Source organism: Notechis scutatus, chromosome 4, assembly GCF_049901735.1.
Source record: "Notechis scutatus isolate UNSWTSFEM ecotype Mainland chromosome 4, rNotScu1.2, whole genome shotgun sequence".
Lineage (NCBI taxonomy): Eukaryota > Metazoa > Chordata > Lepidosauria > Squamata > Elapidae > Notechis > Notechis scutatus.
The window spans coordinates 135,863,779-135,890,545 of NC_142012.1; the positions used below are offsets into that span (position 1 = coordinate 135,863,779).

The following is a 26,767-nucleotide window of genomic DNA, read 5'->3' on the forward strand; positions in this document are numbered from 1 at the left end:
AAGCCACTGAATAATCATGTACAGGCCAGGAATTGTTTAGCTTTGGTGACTACAGAAACATTAAATGAAAAATACCTCAGAATTAATATACCCAGAGTCAGTCAGTTTTACCACACATTTCACACATCTTGCAAAATTTGAACAAAACCAGTGCCTCGGGCACTTGAGTAATATTATAAAACCAGAGCCAAGCCATCTTGAATACAAAGGTTGAAACAAGTGTTTTAGACTCATGAAGAAACAGTGAGGGATATTTCATAAGTATTTTTGGCTAATCGTGAATAATATTAATTGTGAATGAAAGCAGATTTGCCTATCTGTGACATACATAGCACTTATTTAGAATTACCTTCCTTTCCTTTAACTCAGCTTGTGATGTTCCTGATCTGCCAATTGGACTTCATTAATTCCAAATCAAATTTTAAATAGTACTTGCAGGAAATTTTTATTTATTTCATAAAAATTCATTATGGAACTAATAGCTTCAATCAATAATTTGTAACTTCTAATTCCAGCATGACTTATTTTAAAATAATGCAGACAGAGGAAGAAAATAATCTATTTTTGCTTTTTTTCTTGTCTAGTATCCTTTAAACATATATAGTGCCCTAATTCATTTATATTAAAGGCAAATTCCTTTCATAAACATGTCATCTATGTACATATTTTAAACTATAAGTGCAGTCAAGAAAGAAATAAGTTTTGCATATAAAACAAACCATCCTGAGTTTCCACTAAAGCATTAACAAAACGTAGCCTTTTTTTAAAAAGAAAAAGTTAAGGTAAATTGAAACACACTTATTTTAATTGGCATACCAATTGTGAAACTCTTGTTATTAAAATTAAACAACAAAATGTTGGGTTTCGCTATGCAAAATATTTTAAATTACATGATCTAAATGGCTTTTCATTTAATTCAACAGTGCAAATAGATATGATTAATAAATAAAATATTTTGAAGTGGGGCTTTCTTCCAATTTAGAAGATATGGGATCATATGCTGAATTCATTCATTCCCTTCTATTTTTAAGGATTTTTTTCTTTTACTAATGTTTTCCGCAATACTGTTTTGTTAAAACAAAAACCATTGTAAGTTACCTTGGAAATCCTTGATTCATCAAATACATGAAATAATAAATAGATAAAGATATTTTCTAGAAAGAAGTTAGTTAGCTCAAAAGTAAAGAAATAAAAGTAAAATAAAATATATCATGTGTTATAAGTTTTAACTAACAAATAACAAATTAGGTTGCAATAAATTTCTGAGTATCAAAATATTTGTCATCAGCATTAATTCTGCCATTATTTAGTGGCCTATGTTTATGACAATTGCTGAGCTGAGTAGCCATTTGAAGTCCCATCACTGATAGAAAAATAGGTACTAGATCTCTACATCTAGATCCTTTTCAATTCAGATGTTTCAGGACCTATAACTTAGTTTGGTTTTATATAAAACCTAATCTATTTCTGCAAGTACTGCTGGCAAGCATGCCTCACTCAAAGTACTGTAATTAGATATTCTTTGATGAACTGTTTTATGTGATTAGAAGATAAATCTGTCAATTGCTCAACTCAATTCCAGAAAAAAAGTAGGGTGTGTTGTTGTTTTTTTGTAGACACAGTGTCTGCTTTTCTATAACATTCTGAAAAGCTGAATCACTGGAGCAGTCTCGATTCAATGCAAAGATCCATTTTGGGTTGGCTCTAGGTTCTCTGAGGAGCCACATAATTGCCCAAAAGCAAGCAGGATCTTTCAGGTTTCAGAACTTGGATGACTCCAGTGCACAGTTAAAATCAACCATTACAGTGTATTGGTTGTATATATAACACCAAGTAGAAAAAATCATTTTCTTCTCAAAAGCTGTGCTAAAAAAGAAATGGGGTAAGGGGGATGGATAAGCTTTAGGGCAGAGGTGGGGAACTCTGCCCCCTTTATGACTTGTGAACTTCAACTTCCAGAATTCCTGAGCCAGCCATGGGAGTTGGTCCATAGGTCATAAAAGGGCCATAGTTCCTGACCCCTGCTGTAGAGTTACAATAAAACTGAGCTGCTGTCTGAAAATTCTAAATAATTCTTATTTATATAAATTTATTTAATTTTCATGCCATCAACATAAAAAATGAGCAAACAGAAGTACAATAAATGAATTCAAAATTAATAAAGTTCCCCGTATTTCACTCCCTTATTTTTTTCACGAGGTGTGATTATACAGTTTAGTGTCAGATTTTTTAAAAGGTTGAAAGTCACATCACTGGACATCACTGGGCATAGAGCCGCCATATCCTTCCAGCAAGATTGTAATCTTAATACATCTGCAGAGGCCATTCAAGTAGATAATGTATCTAGACATATTAAGATAACTGTCATTGCTGAACTGGCTTGGTGTGAAATACACAGCAAACAAATTATAAGCAAATGACACGTGATGAATATATAAATGTATAGATAAAAAGGATGCTACATTTGAAGAAAATAAGCAACCAGTGTCATGAAACAGTTAAGTATGTCAGCTACAAACGATTTAGTTTGCATTACTATTTATATTAGTTTTCAGCAGACCAGTAACAACACACCAAATTCAGACAACATCCTGCCTCTTACTTTCACACTTTTGCCCATTAAATAAGAAAGTGGGAAGGTGGGCTAACTTACCCAATACAACGTAGAGTGGGTTGACTGAAAAAATAACCATGATGGATGTGCATTCCCCCCAAAAGATACCTCTCTCTGTGAAACACTTTTAATACTCTTGTAATTCTTCCACAGCCAAATAACCAATCTAGACTTGGGAAAACATGTTTTCATTTTACATCCTAATATTACTGTAACAGAAAATTGACCTGGTGCTTACTCTACTGCACTTAAAATGTACTTACTTACTTAGAACCTTCTCTTTAAAAGTGATGGGCACTTTTAACTGAATATATACACACTGAAGTAATCCTACCAGTATGGTCCACTATGATTAACACTTTAATTAAATATGGGACTTTAATCAAGTTCTTGAAACTAAAAGCCAGTTTTTAAAATTATTTGAACAGTGCAGCTATACACTCTACATACCATAGACTCTAGAGTCTACAGTATGTTTTGTGGTATCCTAAATAGAAAATGATAAAGAATGCATATACTATAGTTTTGTATATGAATAGCTTTATTGACTTCCAGAATTAACTACAATCTATCTTCTGTTTACTACAGTTTATAGTGTCAAAGCTAAAATTGAATATATAGAGTGTTGCTAACAGGTGAGCTGTTTTAATTACTGAGCTGGAAGTTCCATTAAATCTGGTTGTTCTCCTAATTCTTACAGACCAAATACACATTGGATCATACTGGTTACTTGTTTCATTTAGTCTGGGGGTGAGGGGAATCAAGTCATATATTTAAAATAGGACTAATAAACACAGCTTCATTTAATAGCTTGCATGGATTTTATTGGAAGAAGTATAACAAATGTTCCATTTTAACTAATTACAGGTGCTATGCATTATTCTCATCAAATTAGACAGGATTGTTATATGTATGTATATGTATTAAAATCCTTCTTTGTGTCTACATATATTGCCATATTGCCTATGGGGATCTATGAAATTGAATTATTGCCCATGGGATTTGTAGGATTAAATCAATCATTTAATCTCATATATCCCCATAGGCAATGTGATCATTAATACAAAGGGGGAATTAAAGATATATATACACACATGCACATTAAAAAAAAAGATTCTTCAAAGCAAAGAAATTGAAATTGTCCTAAGCATCTCAGGAATTATAATAGAAAATGAACCATAAGAATACAATGAGCTAGTGCCAGGTAGTAGAAATAGCTAATTACTAATTAGTATTTGGGAGAGATGCTAAAATGTCCTTTTCAGATGTTAATTTGTACTTATAAAACAAAGAAGGAACATTAAACAACACAAGTCTCAATTTGCCTGATTAACTTCTTTTGAAATCTCCCTATATACAAAGATAAACAGTATAAAATGGAGCAATTGTATGCTCAAGCAATCAAAAGCATGTTGCGTAATTTACTTAGCTTGTAATAGGCCAGTACTGATTTCAAATTGTTATTTCCTCTTATAATAAAAATTTAAAATTTATTTTCAAGGGAATGAGGGAACAGCATAGAAGTAAAAATTCCTCCAAAGGAAAAAAGGAAAGAAAGATGCCTCAGTGGTTGTTAAAAAATCTAGTGGAAAGCTGTTTTGTATTCTAGCAGATAATTTTACATTCTTGTAACCTGGGACTGCTTGTCTGTTTGGCCTTTGTATTTGTAACATGCAAAAGAAGGTGCAGTGGTACAATGAAAAGTGAATATTTTCAAACTGTTTTGAAACAAGCTTTGTGTTTTGGAATTTTGTAAGTTTTGCTGCATTTCCCATTCTATTTTATAAACCATGACAAAGGATTCCCAACAATCCATCAAGGTCAATTTTACTTAATGTCTTCTCCCCAGAGCATATTATGATATTAAATACTAAACTAATTCTAATCTTAGTTTTTTGCTAAGCATTTTTATTGGTACTAAGCCAAAGGGAAATATTTCTGTTAAGGTTCTCAGTATTGTAATTATATTTCAAAATAAAAGATTCTATGATGTCAATGGTTTAGTCCAAAAGTTAAAATTTTTATATTTTCTGGTCTCAGAAAAAAAACCATTGATAGATTTTCCACTGTAATTTTGTATTGCAAAATTTCATTTGAAAACACTTGTTAGTAGTGTTGCCTAAGCTGATCTTTAGAATTATATAGAGTGACCTAACTAGCTCAGATCCCATGAGATACAGGATGACTTTACAATGTGTGACCTGCTACAGGAGTGATTACAGATGTAATATGTTTCACATATTGGCGGAGTAAAATTTGGATCCATACAGAATGAGTTATCTTAATATATTATGGTTCCGTTAATATTAAGTGATTTTATAAAAAATGGAAGCAGCAGGTTATACTTGACTTAATTTGATGGCACAAAATGACTGGTTGTAGTGTGTAGCTCCAACTACCATGTAATGAGATTGTGCATTACGTAAATAAAGAACTTTTGCTTAACTTTACTAAAAAGCAAAATGTTATGACAAATAGATAAAGCAGTTTAACAGAATGTAAGTATTTTATTTAAGCATACAGTTTAACAAAATTTTATATCTATAAGACTTTTATTTTTTAAAGTATCATTTAATTCATATTCCACTGTGCATTTCAAGAAAAGACATACCAAAGGAACTTTCTTCTGGAAAAAAACAGTCACTTTTGATCAAGCACTATGAAGTATCCATAAACTGGAACCAGAGATAGCTGTATGTTTTCCAAAAAAAGGCTTCTGTAGATATATGGGCTATCTTAATGAATTTCTGAAGCTTACCTTATTTTGGATTTAATTGGTTACAACAAATGCTGCTCTGGACAATTTCCTGCAAAGGTTGTTTGACCTTTAATCAGGCAGAAAGGCCTGCCACCATATGCACAAAGATCTACAATAACTTTTTGATTCTGGCTGATCAGCTTGAAACTCTATGACTGCTGCTTAGAGCGAGATGGGCCATATATAAATGTAGATAGATAGATAGATAGATAGATAGATAGATAGATAGATAGATAGATAGATAGATAGATAGACAGACAGACAGACAGACAGACAGACAGACAGACAGACAGACAGACAGACAGACAGACAGACAGATAGATAGATAGATAGATAGATAGATAGATAGATAGATAGATAGATAGATAGATAGATAGAGCTTAAAGATATGAGACTGGAAGCTCAGTTTTTCCTAATTAAAAAATTGCATTAACTCATAGATTTTCTGTAAAAACAGAAAAACACGGTATATCTTTTGATGCTAATAAGCTCTTTGACAACACAAAGGAATAATAATATCCTGGATTCTAATTTGTGAATCTTCACTCTAAATTGTCATTACAAAATAATATACTATAATAAGTCTAAAATATGTCTTCAAACCCATGACTTGCTATCAAAACCCAAACATCTGATCATCCATCTCTTTTGGACCGGCCCTTAGATCATGTGCAACCACTTCAAAGTGCCATATCAAGCCAGTAATTGTAACATGGCTTCAAAATATTTAAGCTAGAGGCTGGCTGTCGCATGTCCCATTTACAGTCAGCATCTGTCCTCTAATTCCATTACAGTACAAAGCAAAAATGTTTCCCAAACTCACAAACAGGAAAAGCATCATCCAGCTCAAGAGGCAGTCCCAGCCTCAGCTTTTTTAGTTACAGAGCAGAGCTTTTGTGTTCACATCTTTCTTTTCTCAACCTTCCTCCCCCTCTCCACTCCACAACACACCCCTTCAAAATAGGGGTGGCTGAAGAAAATGCACTAATGTGAGCCTGAGGCACAGAAGAAATAAAGAGAGGGGAGGGAAGCTTTTGCCAAGATGAAAGCGAGCGAAAAAGAAAGGAGGCAATTTAGTCTACTCCAGTTTGAATTGCTCTCTCACTGAAGCCAAGGCTAAAAGAGTAGGATGAGTAGAGCTCTTTGGAATAGCGCACATGACTGGGGAACAATTCATTGTGGCTTTGCCTGCAGGCCAATTCCAGTGAGCCAAAGAACAGAAAGGGCCATTCAAGTACCAAGCTGAAGGAATAGGAAGGGCCACAAGAACGTCTCCTAAGCGCAAACTTCAGAAGAGTAGAGGGAAAGCCAACCAAAAGCTGTGACCTTTTTCAGCTGATCAGAAGTATTGTTCCTGGCTAAAACTTCATTGCACCAATTTTAGAAAGCAACTTTATCTGTGCAAGAACATTTAAAAATAAGCCAAAGACCAAATGAATTAAATCTGAAAGGTATTGTATATATTGCCCTATTTAATATTGCTGTAATCAGCACACATGAATTAACATTATACAAACAACTTCTATGCAATTGCCAGAAAGGCATAAGTGTTCACAAGCCTCATGTTTACAATCCAGCCATATTGACTTTTGCCAACTGAAATTCTTTGAATTTCAGAGCTGCTATGCAAACACTATATGTATGAATACCAGCAAATTCTGGAATGGGAAATTATAACTCAGGGCAATATTTTCAGATACTGAAAACTTATGACAATTTATTTCAGAATCTCCATAGTAGTCTGTAAATTAATATTTCTGGGTAAATATTGACTGATTTCTAGCCATAACAAAGGTTCTCTGAATGAGTTGGTTTTTTTAAAAAAAAATATTTATTTTATTAAATTTGTAAATATTCCATCTTACCAAATGTGACTCTGGGTGATAGATAGGAACAAGTAAAACAATAAACATTAAAAAAAGAAAATATAAAAATCACATTAAAAATAAATAGTATAAAAACAGATATACAAACCCTAGGCAAAGAGAGGGTACAAATAGGAATGAACCCATCTAATCATACCTTTGGTTCACTGGAAGCTTCGGGCCTGATATATACAGGTCTTCAAGGACTTCCAGAATGTTAAAAGGATGGAGCTAATTGAATTTCAGAAGGTAGGCTCCATAGCAGAGGCACTTCTAGGACCTGCTAAATGTAGGCTCTTAAGTGATGATATCCACAGCATGCTTTCTCTGCCATATCTAATGAGGCAGGTTGATGTAACCAAGGAGTGGCAGTCTCTCAGATAACCCTGCTCATGCCACAAATGTCAAAAACAGCACATTGAATTAGAATTAGGATTCAGATAAAGCCTGTTGTTCCCCATCCTCACAGCTTCGTGGGACAACATGTCCACAGCATTATTAAATTCACCAGGGATGGAGACATAGAATTGGATATCATTAGCATGATGATGGATGACTCACTCCATAGTTTCAATTACATGTTGAAAAGGAAAGAACAAATCAGCAAACCTTGTGTCACTCCAACTAGTAGGGCCAAAAGTGAACCTCTTCTCCCTAACCAACATGGATTGGAATCAAAAGAAAAAGGTGAACTAGCAAAACACAATATCATCCACCACAATCATCTGAGCTGATCCAGAAGGGTATCATGATCAGTAGTATTAAAAATTGCCAAGTAGGGCAAAGATGCATGCCCATGCCAAAGATCATCCAAAAACATGTTCAATGTTGTTTCGATCACATACCCATGCCTGAATCCTGATTGAAAAGAATCCATTTAATCTGCTTCCTCCATGGCCCTCTGAAGCTGTGAAACCACCTTCTCTATCATGTTACCCAAGAATGAAATTGAGATATTGGACAAAAAGTGTCCAGAATGGTGGCATCCAGTTATGGCTTCTAGAATGGGAAAAACCAAGGCCTCTCAGATGTAAAGGAACAGCTCTCTCATTCAAAGAATAATGAATGAGAATCCACTTACACATCACCCCAAGCTGCTTTAATGAACCAGGGGGAGCATAAATCAGGTGGCTATGTTCACAATCCTGACATCCAACATGTTCAAACCATTCCCAAATAATCAGGCAAGATTCCTCTTCAAGGAATTCCTCAGGACCTGCAGCAAGGCCAGTATCCAACTTGAAACAATCCGAGTGACTTTATTCAACAGATGCTGCACAAATTCCTCTGCACATACGACATTTTCTGTCCTCCCTTCACCCAAGAGGGTCTATGATACCTGAAACAGGGCTGTGGGATGACAATCTACAGAGGCAATAAGGTTGGAGAAGTACTGGAGTTTTGCTGCCCTTAACTGCTGCAAAGTAGGCTTTAATAGCAGCTCTAACCCATATTCCTCTTTGTTGAGTGCCAGTGACACTCTAAACGTATCTTTGCCTTTTTCATCTCCCTCAGTTCCTTTGTAAATCACAGGAAGTGGTGAGATCCACAAGTGAAGAAAGATAACACAGGCATGATCCAATCCATATGCTCACCCTTATAAGCTCTGGATAGTGTGTGTAGCAAATGTACAGGGATAACCCCTAGCTTCTTCTGAATCTGTTCCAGGTCCATCAGTCACTGTAGGTGAACCAATCTAATGGGTCCAGACTCACTGCAGTGGGTAGCAGCACCAGAGAATCTAATATAAATTAGGGTATAATATAACCATGACAAAGGGGATACCAAGAGCTACCCAAATTTATGATCAAATTACCGGCGCTCTGAAAGAAACAACAAATCTGGAGTGTGACTACTGTCCTCAATTGAGCTCTGGACAACCTGGATTAGTTGCCATGGTACCAATGAATTCCCAGAGCCATTCCTAGGGAAGGCAAATTGAAGTCCCCCAGAACAAGTCTGGTAAACCAATAAATGAAGCCAAGGAGCTCAGGCAAGAAAGTTGCTATGTAGCAGGGAGGTTGGTACAACAGCAACAATCCCAACTGATCCCCAGAATCCAGCTAATGAAGAGGGTCTCACAACTGTGGATCTGTAAGGCAGGGCACCTGAAAGCCATAGATACCACAACCTCATCTCTGCCCCAGAGTTTCAGCTGATGCTACACTTGAAATCCAACTGAGCAAATTTCAAAAAGAATAACCCCTCCTTCAGATTCCATCCATGTTTCAGCAATATGTGCCAGGTCAGACCTCTCATCAACAATCATTGCCCTAGTGGTGCAGTAGTTAAAATGCAGTATTGCAGACAAACTCTGTCCACAGTCTGGAGTTCGATACTGATGGAGCTCAAGGTTGATTCAGCCTTCCACCCTTCCAAGGTCAGTAAAATGAGGACCCATATTGTTGGAGGCAGTATGCAAATAATGCTTCTGCACTGTAAATCACCCAGAGAATGCTGTAAAACACTATGGATAGGACATAAGTTTAAATGCTGTTGCTATTGCTTTTGCTAAATCATTGAATGAGGAAGGTATTATTAAAAACTGATCTGGCATTCAGTAGCAGCAACAGGTGGCCAGGACCACTGAAAGTCCACTGAGAACATTGTTACAAGACAACAGTTCTGCAGTCCACACGAATCACCTACTCCCAAGAGTAATTCAATCCCAAGAGTAACCCATTCCCACCATATCTCAACTATTGAGGTGGATGTATTCACTCTCTCTCTCTCTGCTTAAGGTTTGTATATTTTTGGTTTTAATCATCTTTATCTTGTTGCTAATTTTTCTATATTTAAATGACTGTTTTTTATATATGTATTCTTTTTAACTATATGCTGCCCAGAATCACTTCTCATGAGGTAAGTGGCTATATAAATTTAATAATAAAATAAATATATTCCCAAACCTGACTCCAGTCACCCTCAGAACCAAGCCTCTCACCAGGACGAAGAACAGGAACTTCCTAGAGTTCTCATCCATTATCCCTGGGAGTGGAAGCTGAACCTCCCCCCAAGGCACTTCAGCCTTACCACCTGTCAGCACCAGTAGGAACCCAGCCACCACCTTTCCAATACCACAAAACACTACATTAATTACAATACATTTACAGCACATTCAACACATAGGGGATCCCACTAGCTGCTGGCATTTACCCACTATCAATTCCTATCCTGGCTCTCGGTCGGTCGAAAGAAGGAAACAGTCATCACACAAGGCACTTAAAACAGATGGTAACACTTTTTTTCATTCCTTCAGCCTCCTCAGGGCTATGCAAAGAAGAAACAAAGGAGACATGGGGTGGGAGGGGAGGGGGTTCCACAGAAGGCTGCCACTCTACTGTTTCCACCCCCACAACTCAGAAATAATATGTCTGTTATTTCCCTAACAATTTTCACAACTTCTAAGGACTGTCAGACACTGAGCTTCAGAAATAGTACAAAGTAACTCCAGAGGAAACCTATTCAGATTGGTTTGGCATTTTGGTTTGGTTTGGTTTGGCAGTTTTGATTAGCTGTAGAGCAAGTTAGAGTTTGTCCACATAATATCCAACTGTTCTGAATTACAATAATCAGGTTTCTCTACATTTAGAGAACAATTCTATAGGCAATAGCAATAGCACTTAGACTTATATACTGCTTTACAATGCTTTACAGCCCTCTCTAAGCAATTTACAGAGTCAACATATTGTCCCCAACAAAACCGTCCTCAAAACAATGGAAGGTCGAGTCTACCTTGAGCTGGTCAGAATCAAACTCTTGAAGTGAGCAGTGAGCTAGCCTGCAGTAATGCATTCTAACCACTGTACCACCACAGCTCTTATATATAATACAGGGGAAGAAGCCACTAACTACAACCACAAACATCAATAAGGAGAAAGGATTCACATTATTGGTATTACATAGGTAGTGTGATGTCCTTACATATGTAAGTCATGAATATTAAGAATCATAACAAAATGATGGTGGTGGTGGTGGTGGTGGTAGTTGTGATAATTGATTTGCTTTATTTTATTTTAATTTATATTATTTTAAATTAAAATTATAAATAATTATAAATAATTGAATCTTCCATCTTTCTTATTGACACTTGTTAACCACTTGCCACATAAGACCCCAAACTTAACTGTCGATAAGAGAAACAAAAAAAGTCTGGAGATTGGATGATAAGAATCTTAAATGCAATCAAAACGTCTGGAGCATCATTTGAACACCATCAGTGTTGATAAAAATCACCATCTATCAATAGTAAAAAGCAGCTTTACTTGGAACATCTTACATTCTGTGATATCTTTAACATCATCAAAAAACAATATCTGCCAATCTCAAGTCCTTGGGAAGGACCCAATAGGTGGATAAAAATGCCAGATACAATCTAAACATCTGTTGACTGTGTGAACAACCATAATAATAATGCCATACATATTGTACTTGCCATAACATATGAAAGTATTTTTGATCGTGTGGTTAAGGTGCCAAGCTAGAAAAGAAGAGACTCTGCATTCAAATCCTGCCTTAGCAATAAAAGCCAGTTGGGTAACCTTGGGCCGTTCACTTTTTGCCAGCCCAATTCACCTCACAGGGTTGTTGTTGTGGGAAAAATAGGAGGAGGAAGGTATGTTGGGCTTGTTCACCGCCTTGAGTTATTTGTAAAAATAATAAAGCCAGGATATAAATAAACAAACAAACAAATAAAATATAGGTGTACGTGAGTCATTTTATGAATATTTTGAACAATCCGTTGTATAACCTGGAACATCTAACAACCCCCTTTCCTCCACACTGAACCCCCATGGGTACATATTTCCCTCAGATGGTAAAGCAGCATACATTCTATTGATTTGGTAAAACTGAGACAGAATTGTCTCAACAATGGTTGACCTAAAATGAAAGCTTGTATTATCCACCCTGTATATATATATGTATGTATGTGGATCTTTGGTTATTCGGGTTTTCTCTCGCGTAAGATTGGGAGTATCTAGGCAACGTTTCGATGAAGTCTCATTCATCATCTTCAGGCTTGTGTCTTCAGCTCTGTGCTTCTCAGAGTGATGTGAGCTTGCAGCTGCTTCTTCCTTTTAACTGCTAGTGGGGGTGTGACTTGATTGGGTGGGGCTTGTCTGTGTTCTGATTGGGTGGGGGTGTGTTCTCATTGGTTGGGGGTTTGGCTGTGTTCTGATTGGTTGGGGGTTAGCCGTGTTCTGATTGGCTGGAGGTGTGTTCTGTTCAGGTGGGGGCTTGGTTGTGCTCAGGTTAGTCTTAGTTGCTGGGGGATTTGAGCTGGTGAGCTGTGATCTTGCTGTTTGGCTTCGAGTTTGTGGTCGTGCCGCATCTTCATGGTGGGGGTCAGTTCGCTTCATGTATGGCTCAGAGGGGTTTGAAGTGGGTAGTGATGCAGCTGCAGTGCGGCTTCTGGTCCGTGGTCATGTCTCATCTTCTGTGTGGGTGTGAGTCTGCTTTTTACGTGGAAGTGTGGTGGTGGCATCTTGAGTGGCCCTCGTGGGTGTGGGTCTGGTGTCATTCTTCATTCTTCATCGAAACGTTGCCTAGATACTTCCAATCTTACGCGGGAGAAAACCCGAATAACCAAAGATCCACATACAAATACCCGCGAGAACCTCAGAAAACAAATATGTATGTATGTATATACGCAGCATAAAAATCACTAAATGTGACAACTGACGCTCTAAATTGACCCCTAAACAAACTAACATCATCCAAAATGTAGTTGTTTAGCCAAAAGCCATAACAAAGTATACTCTTAAACAAAGGAGAAAAACAAATGCAGTATAAATAATAATCCCAGTCACAGAATTCATAATAAATAACATTCATTTAAGGAAACTGAAATCTAATTTTAGTGATTGACATATGAAACAATGCAATTCTCTTGGAAGAAAGGCATTCTTAAATATAGAAACAAGAAATATAATATTCCAAAGAACACCACATACCAGATTGTTTTTCTTTAAAAAACTAATATAGAGAATAGAACTCCAAAAAGTTCTGAGTAAGCTTTAGATTGATCATGAAAATACAACATAATCTGCATTCATAGGCAACGTTGTCACTGCATTCTTCGAAACTCATAAATGAAATTATCTGGGAACAATACATTGCATTTCTAATGCAGAAGCAAATAGAAGTCTTATGTCTCGAAACAGCCTTATTAGTTTATTCACTCATCTCAGAGTGAGTTCAATACAGCTTATTCTTACATAAGTAGACAAATTGTATGTAGTTTAAGATGGTCAGTAGATATCTCTTTTTTAGATATCTGATGATTTTCATTTTAGCTGTAGCTGATCTGTTAAAAGCCAAACTGTCAGGAATAATGAAAGTTCTAGTCCAAAACATCTGGAGTACATCAAGTTGAGAAATGCCTTATTAAAAGAATGTCTTCCTTTATACCAGCCTGCTCATTTCTGATTAAAAGTATCAAAGAAAATCAGGGAGAAAATATTATTGATTAGAAGGCCAATTTTGGAGAATTTCCTCTTCGCTTTATCACCATAAAACTTTTCTCTTAAACATAAAAACTTTTCCCAAATTTTTCTTCATGGCATTTTTATTCTTTGTTTACTGGTAATAGAGTGGTATATGCTATTCCTGCTGTTTTCTCTCATATATCTTTCCATTACTCTTAAATCTCCCTGGCTGTATATAATTTCCAATCTGAAGAACCCCAATGGGAAGATATCATGATTTCATGAAGCAAGAAAAGTTAGGGAGTTAGTAAAACAGAATGAAAAAGATTGGATAAAGTAACACGTGACATATATACTCGTACCTTGGTCACAAAATAAGTACAAGAACAACACATTCTATCCAGAAGAATTGCACTAAAGTTCTTGGCAAGAAATTACAAAAACCAATCTTATTTCATTGAACTGAATGAGAACTAATGAAATTGGCACCATCTGCTCATCCATTTAATGAAACGTTCAGAGAATCTGTCAAATTCCTCATTACTGAGACTGCCAAATACTTAGCTGATGCTGTGGTTATGTTATGCTTGGATTCTTGGAGCAGGTTACCTAAAACCTCATTCTGTCCCTTGATTTCTCTCCAGAACTATCCTGTTGTTTACATTACTTCTTTATATTGCCAATTGTTGCACTGTTTGAGAATTCAATAAAGATACTAGTGCAATCAATGATGCTGACACACCTAGTTTTTCTTGAAAGTCTGGTTGGTGATTTATGTAATGCTGCGCTTTGTCCTGTTAAAGGAAGGTCATTGGTTCTACCATCTACTAGAATAGTCATGTTTAAAGGTTTCTCCTACCTCACTCCAGTTCTCTGGAATAGACTCTTCCCAGGGGTTTGCAAGCAATCAGATCACTTAAAAGTTTTGGAAAAGCACTAACAACATTTCTTTCCTAGATGCTTTAAAATAAACACTTCTTCCCTTGATTGTGTAAAATTAATATTAATTAATGGCATGTGCCAGAGTCCTTTGAGTTCAAGCTCCTTATTTCTGTTATGATATTATAAGTAATTACAATATTACAGAACTTAATGTTTAATTCTATGTTTCCATTGTGCTAAGATAATATAAGTAATAACAAAACTGCTATGAATAATACTAACTTAAAAGGAAATTCAGATTTTTTTTCCTGTAGGATGTTCATTAGAAGTTTTGTCTTTTCAACATTTGGAAATAAACTAACTTTTCTGTCACTATGAAAATCTGAATCATAAGAACTACAGAGAATCTCCCTTAATGTCAATGTCTAGAAAGTTATTTCAATGGATTTTCTGTTTCACACAGGTATTATTTACTGAATAAAAGTTTTCTTTGAATGCTGTCTTTTCTCCAAGAAAAAAAAATCATATTGGATGTTATTTTATTTATATAAATAAAGTAGTAAATCAGAAACCAATTCTGGGTTATCCTTATTAATCTAATTCAAACATGCCAGTTACTAAAACATGAATGCTTTCTTTAGAGTGACTAGATATACTTATTTAATCTTTGAAATTATTCATGTGTTTGCATTTTTAAAATAGTCAACAGTTTCTTCTCCATAATAAATATTGTGTAGTAGTACCAATGAGTATACAGCGTTTTAGAAATATAGCAAAAATATATATAGCCTGTGTCCATCTTAACTATCATAGATATCCCGAGCTATTCTATTGATGTGAAAAACTGAAATGTGTATATTTTTTTAAAAATTCTCTTCTCTCTGTTTGTATTTCATGTGAGTTATTTCCAAAATGCATGTAGGAGCTTTTATTGCAATTTGTTTAGCATATATTTTCCATACAATTCCCCTGCAAAACTCAAGTTGATAGGTGGAATTTCCATTAATAAGTACTAACTAATAATTGTCTTCATCAACAAAATTAGCACAGCTAACAAGTAATGATAAACTGCAGTTCAGTGCAAGTGCTTAGATGCAATTTCCATTTCATTGGTATTCCAGAAAAAGCTCATGCGGTATAATTATTTTAAAAATCATCTGGAGCATGATGTTCAAATTCTTTAATATCCGTTCTTTTAAGTACTCAAAAATATTTTATACTACTAATAAACTTGTGTTGCTATTTTTATCATTGTTAGTAATTGTGGTCACAATTAAAATAGATGTTAAAATTACCCTTCAAGCAGAAGCAAACAAAAGGGGAAAAAGTTGCATTTTCAGTTTTGCACTAACAAGAATTTCCATTTATTCTGCCCATATTGGCAAAACAAATAGAAGCAAACTCTCTTATGTTTACAATTAAAGTTAATTCAAAACAAAAATTGTTTGCAGCTTGAAGCACCTCAGTTTTAGGATTAAGCATCATGAAATACTAAAAGAAAATATTTTGAAATAAATATACTGAAGGAAATGAAAACAGCAATGGAGGAGAGAAAAAGATGGAGATACAAATTATTTCCATTATTCTTAATGGAAATGCCTAAAAGTTGGAGAAATTTAATTTAAAATCAATAAAACGAATTCTCAAATGTGTGTGTTCAAACCTGAGAGACTGAGAAAGAAAAATAAATGCAGGTCCTTCCATTTAAGTTGCTTATGAACTGCAACCAAGGAATCAATATTAGAGGCCACTTTAAAAAATGTACATTGTCAATTAACATTAATCATTTCTTTCTTAATCCAGTCCTCATTCAACACATTTCCCCGCTATTAAGATATATTAATAGTGATCTACTTTCATGCAACAAAAAGCTGCCTAAACAGTGACCACAACTATACAAAGTAGGAGACAGAACTAAAAAAATCTCTTTGGTCTATAATAATAAAGTGAATGATGTGCATAACTTGCATAAATACGGGACATGACATTCTGTTATTTGCCAAATCAAAAACAAAAACAAAAATCAAAACAAAACGTGCTGACATAATATTCCTCTGTGTGAATTTGTGATCTTTCTTTTTTCCTTCATATACATTGAGCCTCTGTGAAGATGCAGTTCTTAAATCTCTAATAGTCTTGAGGGTATTTGTCCTCCCTCCTGCCCTTCTTTCCTTTTTAGCTTTTACAATGCAAAGGGATACTATAGTCCTGAAGAATGGTTTCAGTTGTCTATCCTGAATGGCTGTCGGCATCTCTAGCCATCTAGAAAGGCTAGAAACATTTTGTAGGTGAAAATAGCCACTTTTTCCACGGTGGAGAGTCCATAAAACTCCTCAGAGCATCAGCCATTGGGACTCATTGAATAATTCATCCCTCATTGCAAGCCCATAATGTCTTTTCTGGGCCCTATTGTGAAGACTGTTTTCTCTTCTTTTCTCCTTGAATTATAAAAAGGGTGCCTTCTTTTGTCCATATCAAGCTGCTGCTAGCTGAACCTTTGTCTGGCCAGAGCTAAAGTGTGAGTTTCAATGGACTCTCCCCTCTTTGTTTTCCAAGTTCATCTCCAAGTGTAGATTGTGTATAGAAGGCTTTCTTTGTAAAAGCTGGAAAAGTTGTACAAATGTTTGACCAGCTCATTTGGTACTTTTGTCTCCTGTTCTCCAGGGCCTATGGTAGATGTGAAGGGCGAACTTTAGAGGAGGACTGTCAGAGAACCTCAGACAACAAGTCACACAGAACATTGGCGGCAGCAGGACTGCCAACCTAGGCAACAAGTTCTTGTAAACCTACTACCTATAATATCAACAAAAGGAAACATTATGGACAGAAATAGACTGACTAGCCTCCTCTTCACTTAGCCAGTAAAACACAGCACACTTAAATAGAAACTCATGCACAAATGTGTAGAAATTAAATCTATCATACTTGATATGGAAGACAATTCTATGCAGTTAAGTTGGTCAACATTACTTCCAAATAAAACTATTTTTTTATTTGAAAAGTTTGTTTGTTGCTGGATCTTGGAGCAAACATGCATAGAGAAGGCAGTCCATATCTTCAGAATACTGGGATATTCCTTAATCTATTTACACTCTGTAAATGTTCACATGTTTCTGAATTTACAAACCAACCCATACATAGAAGCAAATCACCCTAGAAATAAATGGGATGTATAAACTCTGCCTAGAGTCTACTGTACAGCTATCATTTCTCTCTCAGGTTTCAATTTTTGCGAAGATACTGTGAAAAATTAGAATGTTTATCAGAAAGGCATCAAAACTGCTTGGGATAGAAAAGTCTTGCTCTGCGCTTGAGGTGTATTTCAACTACAAACACATTCCCTTAAAAATAGTTTGCACTGAAGTTGTAGTCAATGCAGCTTCTCAAACAGGCCACAGCTGACAGCATCTTGACTTGAAGCCCTTCGGGGAAAGGGGCAGGATCACGACCTTCTCCCAAGGATTTTCCTTCTCCCTTCCTAGACAGGCCCCTTTTTATTTAATGACTTCAGCTTGACTAACCCCAAATACTGCCCTGATTTAAGGACATAGAGGGATGGGTCTCAACAGATCCAGCCACACGATTGAGCAACTAGCTTTTCACAAAGAATTCAGACAAGGAACCTTCCTCTTCCCCCACCCACCCGCCCCGCTTTGTCCAGCATTAGGAGCCTTTTTTCCCTCCAGATTGCAAAGTGTTCACAAATAACAATTGTATACTGTGAGAGCTGAAAATTGCAAAAAGGGAGAAAGAGAAAAGGCAGAACTTCATCCTTATCTTCTTGCAGGTATTTATCTTCCCTCTAAAGCAACATTTTCTACCAAAGTTCAGGACACTTCCCATTTCAAGTATGAGCCAGCAAAATTGCAAGCCGTTTTTTCCATACAGTAAATGCAAGTAATTCAATATTTCTACCATGATTTTTAGACAAAGTGGAATTATTACCTTCATCCCATATTTTTCTCCATGAATATTGGAAATACACTCTGGATGTATGCCTTTCAGATCAGACGTCTACATGTTACCAAGGAAGTTCCTTCTCTCAAGAAATGAAGAACAAAACTGCTTCAGCTCATGAGATTTCCAAAGCTATCAATTACTCGTAAAGAGATCTGGGTGGCTGCATTCACTAAATTGCCAGTCACAGAGGGGCAAAGTCCCAGAAGTCGCATTGGTACAAGAACATGCTATGCTTGGTGACGGTTAACCTAGTTTAGATATTCAGGTGGGAGAGGAAGACTAGAATACAGATCCCATTCATTTGGTCCATTTATTGTTGACTGTATTGTAAGAATCCAGAAATCAGTTTAGTCAATGCCAGGTATGTGTGGTATATCAATATTGCTGTGTTTGATTGTGTGGGAAAAGGCTTACCCCCAGAAATAGACCTTACAGCAGCAACCTTTACTTGCTAGGATGAAGAAACTTGAATATAAATGTAATAGTAGCATGTCTATTATTACATCTAGAAAAATTAAGTAGCTCCAAGTTACCTTCCACTAATTGTGCTGACACATATTTACAGAGAAGCAGTCATAATTAATAAACTGCATTTGGGGGGGGGCTGGAACTTGTTCATCAGTAGTAAAGTAACATTTCATGAATGGATTGATTTGAGTTGAATTGAGTTGAGTTCTATAGCAGCCCATCTCAACAACAGAGTCAATTTATTGGCTGCACCCCAATAAATAAGTTTCATTGCATTTAATGGGACATCCTTCCTGGATTCTAGACTCAGAAAGTGAACTGAATAAAAGAAAAGATCAATGAACTTTGAATTTTACCTTAAACAATGGACATAGTCTCTTCCATGTTCTCTGCTAATTAAGCCACACTGATTAAAACAGGTCTTCTTAAAATCATTGAACAACAGTTCAAATGTTGTTGACTATTATTAAAATGCTTCTTTCCTTTCCCCCTGGAGCTTCCATCCACTCTAAGAAACCTGTACTCACTATCTATGTTAGGAAAATCTGTCTGCTTCATTATGGCACCAAAAGACATTGACTTTGAATCCACAAAACCAAGAAGGATATTTTCACCACAATATACCAGTAAGGTTTTCATTTTCCAAGTGTGTTTCTTCTAGTTTCTAGAATAATTTTAGAATTTCCTAGAAATCAAGGGACAGGATAAAACTTAACTAGGATTAAAATCTGTCTAACACCAACTGAAATGAAGATTTAGGCACTGTCCATTTCAGAAAATTTCTCTCCCTAGATCTGGAGAGCTGGACTGCACAACTGAGGAAGTGAACCCTGGTGCAGGACATAATCATTTTTGAAGTAGCACCCCAAAAAAAAATTTTTTTGTTTAGAGAGAGAGTGATAATGTTGTGTAAGTTCTCTTGTTTTGATCCTTAAGACTGACATCTACCATTGGCACAGGAGAAACAGAGAGGCAGACAATTGCAAGCGTGCTTTTCAATTGGTCCACTGTTCACCATCTTTGAAAAGTTTTCCAAGTTGACTCAATTACCCCTGCTAAAATCTTCACCTCCAAGAGGCATTTTTTGCAACCCACATCCTATGGGTCCCCAGAAAGTCGCGGAGTTTCCTAGGTCTGGTCCCCGAAATTAGGTTTTTCCATTTCATTCAGCTCTACTAGCCTCCCCTACCGTTCCAATGCAAAAGAAAAGGAAAACAGCCAGATGCGCCCACCTGCAACAGCGGTCCCCACCATGCAGATAATCCAGCGACCTCTTTCGCGATACAGCCCAGGGAGTCAAACCCCCTCCGGCCCTCCGAGGTCTGGCCGCGCTTTTCGGCAAGGCAATCGCCCTCTCCCCCCTCCCCTCCCCAAGCCCGGGAAAGGTGACCGACTTTTACCTCTTTCGCTGAGGATGCCGTCGATGCTATGTTTGGCCTTTTTCTCGTTCTCTTCCGCTTCCTTCCGCTCCAGCTCCCCTTCTTCTTCTTCTCCTTTCCCAAATTTGCTTCTCAAAATGCGGCTGATGGAGCTCACTTGAGAAAGAAAGAGGAAAGAGAAGCGTGAAGCGGGGAATCGGGAGAAGCCGGGCTGGGGTGTTGGAGTCCTCCTTGGATACATAAGAGAACTGAGAAGATGCTTGGAAACAACGACTTGTGCCGAGTCCTCTGGTTGCAGTTTCCCGATCTTTTACAATTGGTTCCCCCGCTCCCGCCCCCGTTTCTAATCACTCGAGGGGGAGCTCACACGCTGGTTTAGTTTGCAAAAGATCCTCTTTCGGCTAGTTATTGGATCAAAGTTTCCTCTGACTCGCCACACAAGTTTGAACCCTAAAACAACCGAGGGAGTTGAATTTGTTCCCTGGACGTGTTGTGGGTCCAACGCAACGGGCGATGCTTTCAAGCGACTCGGTTACATGGGTCGTATGAATGAATGAACGCGGGCCCGAGGCTGCGAAGTTTGACTTTGATGTGTTTTACGACGACAATCCATGGGACTAATTTATGATTTAACCTGTGGAGCCAATCAGGGAAACGTGTGTTAATGGAAAACCCATGGATAAGTTCCTCAGAAGGAAACGAGTTACAGGAACGCAACTATGGAAAGGAAAATCTATGCATTGAAGAGCTGGGCGAATTGCCCATCCCCGGGGCGGGAGGGGGAGAGGCATGTCGGCCCTGAACGTCGGCAGCACTACTACTACTACTACTACTACTACTACTACTACTACTACTACTACTACTACTACTACTACAGGTACTAAAAGTTTGCTTTTGTTTAAAAAGAATAACGGGTCACCCAAGTTAGGAAAAAGCAAAGATTGGCATACTTGTTCCTTAAAGATATTGAAGTAAGCAGCGCAGTTTTGCAGACTTGAAGCAGTTAGTTCTTAAATTAGCGGAGCAGCAGCTCGGGGGACACGGGATTCCTTCCAAGCCATTTCAGACGGCAGAGTCTTCTTCCAAGCTGCAGAACCGGAGCGACTCGCAAGCCCTGTGATCTTACCTGCACTTTACCCGCAAATCCCTAACCACTTTTGGGGATTTCAGTGGAGTGATTTCTAACGGTCCCTGCGGCTTTCTTGGAAAGTTTTGGGAAGTGGTTTGACACTGCCTGCTTCGTAAAGTTGAGAAAGAGTGACTGGCCCAAGGTCATCCTTCTGGCTTCGTGGCTAAAGCGTGACTACAACTCACGATCTCCTGATTTCTAGCCTTAATCACTGCACCAAATTGGCTTCAAACAGGTCCCTACTCATCGCTCTTAGAAAAATTGTCCTCTCTGTATTTTAAGCTTTATTCTTTGTAGTACACAGTACACGATTTGTACACCCTTGTAAGAATTCAAGCCAGAGGTCTCCAAACTTGGCAACTTTAAGACTTGTGGACTTCAACTCCCACAATTCTCCAGCCATGTTGAAGTCCATAAGTCTTAAAGTTGCCAAGTTTAGGGATCCCTCATCCAAGCCTTTAATGGTGCCCAGAAAAAGAAAACTGCCTTGAAAAGATTTGCCCTAAACTTCCAAAACAAAAAAAAAACCTTAAAGCATAGTTGTCGCCACAAGACAGTATTACTTTTGAGAAGGGAAGTACCTCGAGGTAGCCTTGATACCCTCCTAGAAAGAGATGGAAATGAAGACCATTTCTTTTTCTGATATATTGTATACCAGTAGATCTCTTGGTTTCTTTTCGAGAACAAGGAGTCACCACCAAACAAGTCCCTCCCGTTTTGTTTTTCCTTTTTTGCTTCTCCCTCTTTTACCCTCCATTATTTCTTCTAATAACTGGTAGTTAGGTGCAGATTGTAAAGACTTGTACCGGACTGACTGAGACAGCACCAGCGCTCCAGAGACCAACGACCCAGAAGGGATCTTGGCTAACGTAAAATATTGGAACTATAAGTGAAAAGCAAAAACACTCGTGCGGAGGTAGCCTGCACACGCAGTAACTGCCGGTCTGCCACACGATCCTGCCCCAGCCTTCGAGGAAAGGAAGGGAAAGAACGAAAGCTTCACATGATCGGGTGTTAAGTAAAAAACGAGCCTCATGCCGCGTAGAAACAAGTGGCCACGCGGTGGTTAACCGGATCACGCGTTGGGTAGAGAAGATGTGCCCAGGAAGCGAAGCTCGTGGGTCCTCCTGTGCTCCACCACCCGAACCCAGGGCACCGCGTAGTTAGGACCTCACCGCCTTTTCGCCCTTCCCTTTCATCTGCTACCATTCAAATAAAGCCTGGCTTTCCGCATTCATTCCCCGATGGCGGGATGTGTGTGTGTGTGTGTGTGTGTAGGGGAAAGGGGAACATGCACCACTGTCAATATTGTAGCTTTCCCCCACTCACCTCCCCCCCACGCATCCCCTGGGCTTGAAATCGGGAAGAGCAGGACGCAGCGTTGAATGGATTTGGGCAAGTGCGACTTCCCAAACCTCCTCGTTCTTTCGCGACCCTCCCCTTCAAGGCCATCCGAACCCCCCGGAGCTCCCTTCTGACCTGCGGAAACCGGCCTGGGCATCCCCAGTTAGGCTGGGTCTGGTGAGCCCCCCGGGGGGGGGTGAACTGTGGTCCCATTTAGACGTCGGGTGCTTCCTTTTCCAAGCGCCTTATTTCTAAGCAGGGTCCCTCCCAAGTATACCCTTTAAGTTCAAGGGTAAGACTAAAGCAAGCACCAAGCTTCCATTCGTACCCCGTCTTTTCAGACCGCTAAAGGAAGCAGCAAGGATTCCGTTGGAGCTAGAGAAGGACGGGTAGGGTAGGGTGCAGAACTCCCAGGCTACGGTCTGAACTAGCTTTCCCGGGAGACTTACCTGAAGGCACGGTATTTCTGTCGCACACGCCGTCCTTCAGCAATTTGTCCCGGATCTCCCAGCTAAACATGCCTGCGTTCTCCCGCTTGTACTCCTCGATCTTCTTCTCAACATCCGGCGTCGTCACCTGCTTTAATAAAAGCAATCCAGAAAGGAAACAAGGTTTGTATTCCGGGGGGCAGGGAGGGGAGCACGATAGAAGAAGGGCGAAAGGAAGGGAAGGGGCGAAAGGCAAGAGGCGACGGAGAAAGGGAGGTAGCAAAAAGGCGAGGTTCGGCGGTGCAGAGCAAAACAGCGCAACAGCGAGGAGCCTATCTGGACAAGACTTCGCGCCATCCGTTTTGAAAGGGGAGCTTGGGACGCCTGCCTGGCCTAAAGCAGCGAAGTCAAGAATATGATATGATTCAGGGAGGACCGTTTAAAATTAGCAAGACGGATGAAAACAACACTCATTAATGACGGGACGGACAAGTTAAGAATCGAGAACTAGTCTCACTTAAGAAAAGAAGAAAGAAATATGTGGTTTATTCTCACAAAAGGGGTCAAAGGAAAATTAACTGGCACTCAGTCCCGTCCCCAAAATATTCAATAAAATTAAACGTTTCTTTTAAACCAATAAAGATTGAATGCAAAGCCAAAAGGGAATATAATTAAAATATTCAAAGGTGGGGTAAAGAAGAATCAACACAGAGAAAAATCCCACTTAACTAATGACATAAAAATGTTATAAAAAAAGAGTTTTGAAAATGAAATAAAACTTTCACTGAACAAAAGCAATCGCAATTTTTTTCCCAGAAAAGGGAAAGCAGGGGCTGCGTTTTTCTGTGTTCACGTGAATCATGCAAAATATTATTTAAGAAAAGTCTGCTGTAGTGTAAATCTACTTCATAATTTGGCTGGTCATTTGGGTAACATTCTAAATGTATAAATATATAAATGTTACAAAATATATACATCTTCATGTCATAAACATTTCATTCCAAAGCAAGTAACTACAAAGTAAACCATTTATTCCAATTGGTATTTATGTCCACCAACCCCAAATCTGTTTAGAATTGAGATGGAATTGCAGCAGCTTAGTGAAAACTGGATTACAGAAAAAGAAAATCTGAAAGTATCGTTTCACTTTGGTTTAACCCATACTTATCAGTCACGTTTGCTTGCACACTCACTGTCAAGCTCTAACTAGTATTAAGTAATGATCTTAGAATTGCATTCGTTGCTGGATATCTGGGTGGTGGTTTTGGTTGAGGTCGCCGTGGCAAAAGCAGACCCCATTGCCTTGAGAATCCACAAGTGCCCTGAAAAGGAAAGAGAAACTCTGGGCTTCTCTGGAATCTAATTTCCATGCTGTTTCTCAGAAACATTCCCGCAGGGTTAGTGACCAACAGATTGTGGGAAACAGATCGGGCTCACCTAAGTCTCTTAATTTAGGATTGGGTGACCTACACAAATTCTCTGAACAGCTCTACAAAGGAAACAAGTGAAAAGCAAGGGTCATTTTGCATAGCGACTAGTAAGCCAAGGAGTTTTAAGGCTAGGAAGGAGATATGCCCCACCCCCATGTACAAGTCCAGCTAGGCAAAGGAGAACTCTGTATTCTTGGTCCTCTCCAAGGATGGAGGAGAAAGTCTAAATAATCAGCTCTGTTGACTTCAGAAGGTGCATGCAAGCTCTCCACCATGTGTGGAAGTGGTTGGGAGGACAAGTTGCATTGTTGAGTGCGGATCTGTTTGGCTTAAGCCTCTTTCCACAATATTCTGAGGAATCCATAAGGGCTAAGTTTGCAAAGTACACTTACCTACACTTATGCCAAATTCAGTTTTCAGTGGCACAGTGAGCACTGAACAAGCCAAAACAGGTGAGCTAAACTGAAATGCCAGACTAATATGGAAACCCAGTCCAGGGTTCACTACAGAGTTCTCCTCGTGAAAATTATCCTTCCCTAGCTAGACCAAAAGAACTGCCACTGTGTTATCCAAATTGTTACTCCCACTCTATGCTCATAATGCCCTGCTAACCAAAAGCTTTGTCCTCATAGATTGGACCTCTCATGCTAGAGACTGACAAATGACATGTCTGGTATATTTTGCCAGTACATTTCCAACCTGGTCAAGGGACCCTACTGATCACCTTCATCTCTGCAACTTATAACCTGGTTGCACCTCATAGTAATATACTATGGTTCATCCAACCACCACCACCACCCCATATCTTCTTGCCCATTGCAAAAATTATGTTTAGGATGAAATTATGTAGGAGAGTCAGTCTGTGGGATTTCAAACTACCCATATATACCTCCAGTAGAGGGACTGAGACAACCCACAATAAAGAAAGCTAGAAAAAGAGAAGCTGAGATGAAGGTGGTTGACCTTCTCCAAAAGTGCCAGTTTAACTGTATACTCTGCAAGAAACATTGACCTCCATGCTAACTGAGCCAAGCTAACCTGTTCTCAAGTAAGGTGAAACTGCAATTTTAGAGGATCTTTACCTATCACGTGACTGTCTTCTGAGATACTCACCTTGGGTTTGCTGCCCCCAATGGCCCCTGGCCTTATGGAGCCTGTCTCCTGGTACCTGCAGAGAATCTTGGAGACACAGCCGTGAGACACTCGGAGCTGGCGGGAGATGACGCAGGGCCGGATGCCATGATGGGCCATCTCCACGATCTTGTGGCGAATATGGTTGGGTAGTGGCCTGCCATTGATAAAAACACCTCCGAGCTGATTGACTCGGCCTTGGCCTAGAGGAGTGGACACTGGATGGAGGGAACATAAAAAAAGTACTTGTTTGGGAATGAGCCAAGTACATCTAGATGTCCTTCCTGCCAAATTCCAGAGAAGAGGAATAATGCACAGGACAAACGTAAGAGACAAGCATAAGAGACTAGCAGTAGACCTTAACTTCACCATATGGTGGTAAGCTAATATTATCCTGAAACTCAAATCCAAAATACTTTTCCTGGAACATGACAGTCACATATTCATAATTAGCTAAACCAGATGATTTACTTCAACTGAGGCAACTGAACAAGCCAATTTTCGTACTCTTAGTAGAAAGCAGGCAGCCCATTTAGTTTCTGACCTTAAAGAACCTTCCTTGAAAATGAGTCATTTAAAGTTTATATTGAATAAATCCTTTCATCTTCTAGACAGATTCAGTAAAAATTTCAGGCTGTTATGTTTAATATGAATTTGAAATCCAGCAGTCTTACACTGTACCATAAAAGCGACCTAATAAAAGAATTATCTCCCCATCTCTGAAGACAAACGAGCGAGAGGAAAAAAAAGGAGATAATTTCTGAATTAAAACAGTGGGTGACAGCATAGAAAGCTACTTCTGTGATAAGTAGCAACTTGTAGTTGTCTACAATTAAATCTCTAAATGTACTACTTTGGACCATGCCTGTCTACTATATCTCCAAAAAAAAAAAAAAAACCTAAAATTCTGTAGGTATTTGAGAATTGTGGGTCAGGGTACAATACTTTTCA

The 26,767-nt window shown here is 38.3% G+C and overlaps 1 protein-coding gene across 2 annotated transcripts in view; it reads right to left on the minus strand.

Moving 5' to 3' along the window:
* PAX3 (paired box 3) overlaps positions 1–26,767 on the minus strand; it is a 92,079-nt gene that overhangs the window by 63,223 nt on the left and 2,089 nt on the right. The window contains exons 2-4 of one of the 2 annotated variants that reach the window (XM_026667933.2): positions 25,799–26,034; positions 23,277–23,406; positions 20,376–20,510 (exon numbers count right to left, since the gene is read on the minus strand). In XM_026667933.2, the coding sequence (XP_026523718.1) occupies positions 20,376–20,510; positions 23,277–23,406; positions 25,799–26,034 (501 nt within the window). The remainder of the gene's footprint in view (positions 1–20,375; positions 20,511–23,276; positions 23,407–25,798; positions 26,035–26,767) is intronic. The other variant, XM_026667941.2, reaches the window with a different exon arrangement.